This window comes from Phaeoacremonium minimum (assembly GCF_000392275.1).
Source record: "Phaeoacremonium minimum UCRPA7 unplaced genomic scaffold PA7_03_scaffold_358, whole genome shotgun sequence".
In the NCBI taxonomy this organism is placed as follows: Eukaryota; Fungi; Ascomycota; class Sordariomycetes; order Togniniales; family Togniniaceae; genus Phaeoacremonium; species Phaeoacremonium minimum.
The window spans coordinates 1-4544 of NW_006921262.1; the positions used below are offsets into that span (position 1 = coordinate 1).

The 4544-nt window shown below is 48.1% G+C and overlaps 2 protein-coding genes across 2 annotated transcripts; both read left to right on the top strand.

The window, feature by feature from the left end:
* Positions 1 to 41: 41 nt before the first annotated feature.
* UCRPA7_4599 (putative aaa family atpase protein) lies at positions 42 to 2556 on the top strand (the record flags this gene model as incomplete). Its single annotated transcript, XM_007917150.1, has 5 exons — positions 42 to 74; positions 129 to 1725; positions 1780 to 1951; positions 2009 to 2076; positions 2192 to 2556. The coding sequence occupies 5 exons, from the start codon at positions 42 to 44 to the stop codon at positions 2554 to 2556; spliced, it is 2235 nt and encodes a 744-aa protein (XP_007915341.1).
* Positions 2557 to 3531: 975 nt separating this feature from the next.
* Positions 3532 to 4229, top strand: UCRPA7_4600 (hypothetical protein; the record flags this gene model as incomplete). The annotated part of the gene is made up of 3 exons (XM_007917151.1): positions 3532 to 3570; positions 3633 to 3854; positions 3906 to 4229. 3 exons carry the CDS (start codon positions 3532 to 3534, stop codon positions 4227 to 4229), a joined length of 585 nt encoding a protein of 194 aa, XP_007915342.1.
* Positions 4230 to 4544: the final 315 nt, after the last annotated feature.

Here is a 4544-nt window from a genome sequence, read left to right on the forward strand (position 1 = left end):
CATCTAGGGCAGCCCAGAGGCGCATAAAACCTCGACCAAGGATGAGGAGTCGGGTTCTGGTCACGACACAGTACGTTTATGAGGATGTATTGCAAAGCTGCACGATACAGTATTTAACAAAGTAACAGAACGCTGGCATGCAACCTGACGCGGAAGTCACAGAAGTCAACTCGGTCGCGCAGCTGCAAGCCATTATCGACCAGTTAGAATCTCGAATGAGAAAGCTTGAGTCCAGTGAGAAGAAGGTGCAGCTAGCTACTGATACACCTGTCACCCCTGATCCTCCAACAGAAGATGGAGACAAGAAAGCAACAGAGGGCTCTGAGTCAGATTCTGATGGGACAGTCAAGGTCAAGTATGAGACGATGAGACAGACCAGCACAGGAGGCTACGCGAAGGAAGATGGTCGACCTCCAGGAGAGGCTGATATGGAGAGGGAGGCAGCCTCTGGCGATGTCCTCACTTTTACGGCCTACAAATCTAAAGAGGGCAATCTTGAGAAAGTGATGATCAAGATTCACTCCATCATTTTACGAAATTTCATTAGAGAGATAATGCAACCCGTCCTTGAGCATGAAAATGTCAAGATATGGAAGGATGCGCAAGTCACGATTCAGACCAACAATGTTCTTGTCTTGCACGCTTGGGATGATTTGAAGGCTGCGGCAATATCAGATGATGGAACCCCTCAGGCTCGCGCGGAGCTTACCTGCTTTCTCGATAATATCGAGAAATATGAAGCGGAGACCATTGAAGCTCGAGAACTCGCCAAAAAAGAGCGACAAGTCACATATGCGAAGATGTGGACGTTGTTTCCCCTTGGTTCTGAAGTTGTTGCTTTCCCTTTCAAGGACAGTCCACAGATCTTCACGATCTATAGACATGGGCCTAAAGCAGATGGATTCTCCTTTCAATGCTGGGCTTACGACTGGGACGGCGAGAAGCTCGTTCGACATTCGTATGAGTTCGATGTTCCTTCTTTTCAGGGACTGAAGAAAGTCGAGGAGCTCCCTTGTTACCCGATCGACTTTTACAACAGTAACGGCGAGGGACCGCAGCAATTACGGAAGATGCTCTATGAGCGTGGCAAGAGGTTCAAGGAGTATTGTGCTATTCCTGGATCCGAGAGGCAGATACTCACTGCAAACGAGTTCACTCTGCTGAGAGATTCTTTTGACGGACCAAGAGTTACAAAATCCGAAGCATCAATTGCCCAGGCGATGACAGATGAGACAAGCAATAGTGGCGTTAGCGTCATTCTAGATCCGTTGCTTTACAAGCGCTATGCTCCCGGGGCTTGTCTTCACCTGGGCCATAAAACTCCCACCCCACGACGATCGTGTGAATGTCGCCTCTGTCTTATCAACGGAAAACGAAAGGAATGGGAAGACCACTTCAAGAGTACCAAAGGCGACCCTGAAGATCTTTCAACCGAAGATGCTGAGCTCAATGAGATATTCTACTCTCAGCTGCCTCCCAGAGTGCTCGGGTATGTGCTCGATCGCAAAGGTTGGGGCCAAATGCATGTGGACTCGATCAAGAAGGAGTCAAGTGTCGGTAAGGACAAGAGTTGGGAAGAACTCTCTCTTGAGAAGGAGCACAAGGAAAACATAAGAAACATGGTGTCGAAACACTTCGAGCGAGCAACTAGTGCGACTAACGACGGAAAAAGAATCCATGATCTCATCCCTGGGAAGGGAGATGGGCTTGTAATCTTGCTGCACGGTAATTAACACGCGCAATCCCCCGAAGAGCCTATTAGAGCTAATATGATGTCAGGTATTCCTGGTGTCGGAAAGACAATGACTGCAGAAGCTCTCGCGCGTGAAATGCGACGACGACTGCTCCGTATTGACGCCGCAGATTTCCAATACAATAATCCAAGTCAAGTCAGCTTGGTGTTCAAGAAGTTCTTCCACTTGGCACATTCATGGGGTGCCATCCTTCTTCTGTAAGACGACTTATGAAACCGCCCTGTGAGGAGAATGCTAACTTTATGGTTGTAAAGCGACGAGGCAGATGTCTTCCTTCAGCTTCGACGGCGGGCAGAACTTGAGCAAAACGCACTTGTTTCAGGTATGAATTTCGAGACTTGATGATATTCCCACTAACATGGCCACAGTTTTGCTGCGAGAGTTGGAGTACTTCCAAGGAGTCTTGATAATGACGACAAATCGAATTCTTTCAATAGACAATGCTGTGCAGTCCCGCATCAACTACGCCGTCCGGTTCCCCAATTCATTCGATATGGATAGCATTAGCAAGATCTGGAAGACATTCATGGATCAGCTCAATGATGACAACTGCCGACCGCACGATAGGTCAAACATAGAGTATTATTTCAAGACAGCAGGCTCCGTCTTGCAAGCGAACAAGTTCACCGGACGAGATATCCGCAATATCTTCATCACGGCCCAACTGCTGGACTATCCCTGGTTGACTTTCGGCAATCTCATGAAAGTTATCAACTCAACGAGCAAGTTCAGATCTGATCTAGCAAAGACATCGCAACAGCAAGAGATGGCCAATGCTGTCACGGATCATGATCGAGTGTGATTTGATGTGAGATGTCGATGAAGCATTGTCACAAGTGGTGATCACATTCAGGCGGTGAGACGCTGTGGCGTGGGCTGAGTTCCCTGCAGGATCCTTGCCAGAGCCACAAACTTGAGCGCGAGGGCTGGCAACTTATCGTGACAATAAGGTGGTGTCTAAATGGCTAGATCGGCGTTTGGGGGCTGTGCCTCTTGGAAGGATCTAGGGTCCGCTTCCTGCAAAAGTACTTTAGGTAATAAAAAACCAGCCACAAATGGGGGCTCCTGCAGTTCAGAAACGCTCGACAGGAGTAAAGCCCACAATTTGAAACCCAACAGGAACATGAGCGGAGAAACACCGTACAGAAAGGGTGGAGTAATTTCTTGGGGACCGGGCTGGCAGTGCAATGTGAAGAGAGGGTTCGACTTGTTGATGCAGCCGCTAGTCCTAAGGCAAGTTGTTGCCTGCTAAATAATAACAAGATCGCACGGTCACCAACAGAACGCGAGATAACTGCCCTATCCAGGATGATTTAAAATAGACACACCAAGCTCATCTGAGGTGTTGGGGCTCCCCTGCATTGTAGTGCCGAGGTCTTTCGTAAGGGATTAAGGTTACTTTTAGGTGCTTCCCAGGCGTCTGTGCACGTTGATCTAGGCGGTCGATCAGTCGCGAACCACGACATGACTCCCAATCATCATCAGTTGCTATGCTGTGCCGCATCCCGAGACTAGAGTGGCTGCCTTGTCGCAACCTGGAGAGCACATGTATAAATCACACATACCCTCGTCGCCACTTACTCTTCTGGGCTGAAAGTCTTTGGATTGCATTTGCTGTCTGTCATATTGAATTATTGGTCGTTGAAACAAGCGGTTGGGCTCTTTCGTAGTCAAGCCCCGAGTCTGAGCCGTCCGTGTCACCTTACACCTTGCTGCAATTCGGCACACCTCACTACAAACACGCATTGCGCCTGGACTGTTCCTCTAATCCACCAAAATGTTGTCTGGGATTGCAATCGGTGTTCGCGCCGTACATGTATGTGAAATATCTTGCCAAGGTAAACCTTGGTCGCGTATGGCTGTCTGACCTACCTTTAGGCCTTGCTCGCCATTATTGTGCTTGGCCTTTCGGTCACACTGATGAAGGGCCAGGAGATTGGCAGTGTCCCAACCACTACAAGATACAGCGTTTTTCTCGGCGCTTACGGCATAATCGTCACTATCATTGGTCTACTTGGTCTATTCTTTGAGTTCATTCCAAATTTGATCACCATGGGGTTCGACGCTGCCGGAGCATTGCTGTTCCTCGGTGGCGGTATTGTGAGTCGTCTGTGGTGGCACTAAAATTATATGTGCTAATTATACCAATAGGCATGGGCCATCGGTACAAAGGGCCTCTCCTGTACCAACAAGAACTCCCCGAACATCGACCATCTATACACAAATTCGCTATTGAACGAGGGCTGCCTGCCGAAGAAAGACAACAACAATCCATACCCATACTGTGCCGTGATGGGAGACTCCGATGACAACGACACTATCGAGAAAGCGTTTGGAGCGTTGAAGAGCAATTGTCAAAAGGCATTTGCTGACGAGATTATCATGTTCATAACGTTCGCTCTGGCTACTGTTCTAGTATTGCTAGGTTTCTTGTTGTTTAAGAAGCGAGGCTCACGATCGTCATATGTCGCTTGATCCTTCACATCTTATGTTCTGCTCCTTTCGATTTCGAAGTTCATAATGGAACAACTCGACATGATTTCCTAGATTAATAATTTGATTTCAAAGCGGAAGGGAATTCTTTTATCTTGATACCTACACCTCGGTGCTATTCTATTTCTTCGTTCCACACCTTTCTGACATACAATCCGAATCTCATTATGGAAGGTTCCCTGTCTCAATGAGTGGGCCAATGATACTGTAGCTCCAACCAGTATAGCGAGTTTGCGTGGGTATGCTAGGGGAGCTTAGGAGGGTATTACAAAGGCGTTTTTCGAACCCTTCTGCCAG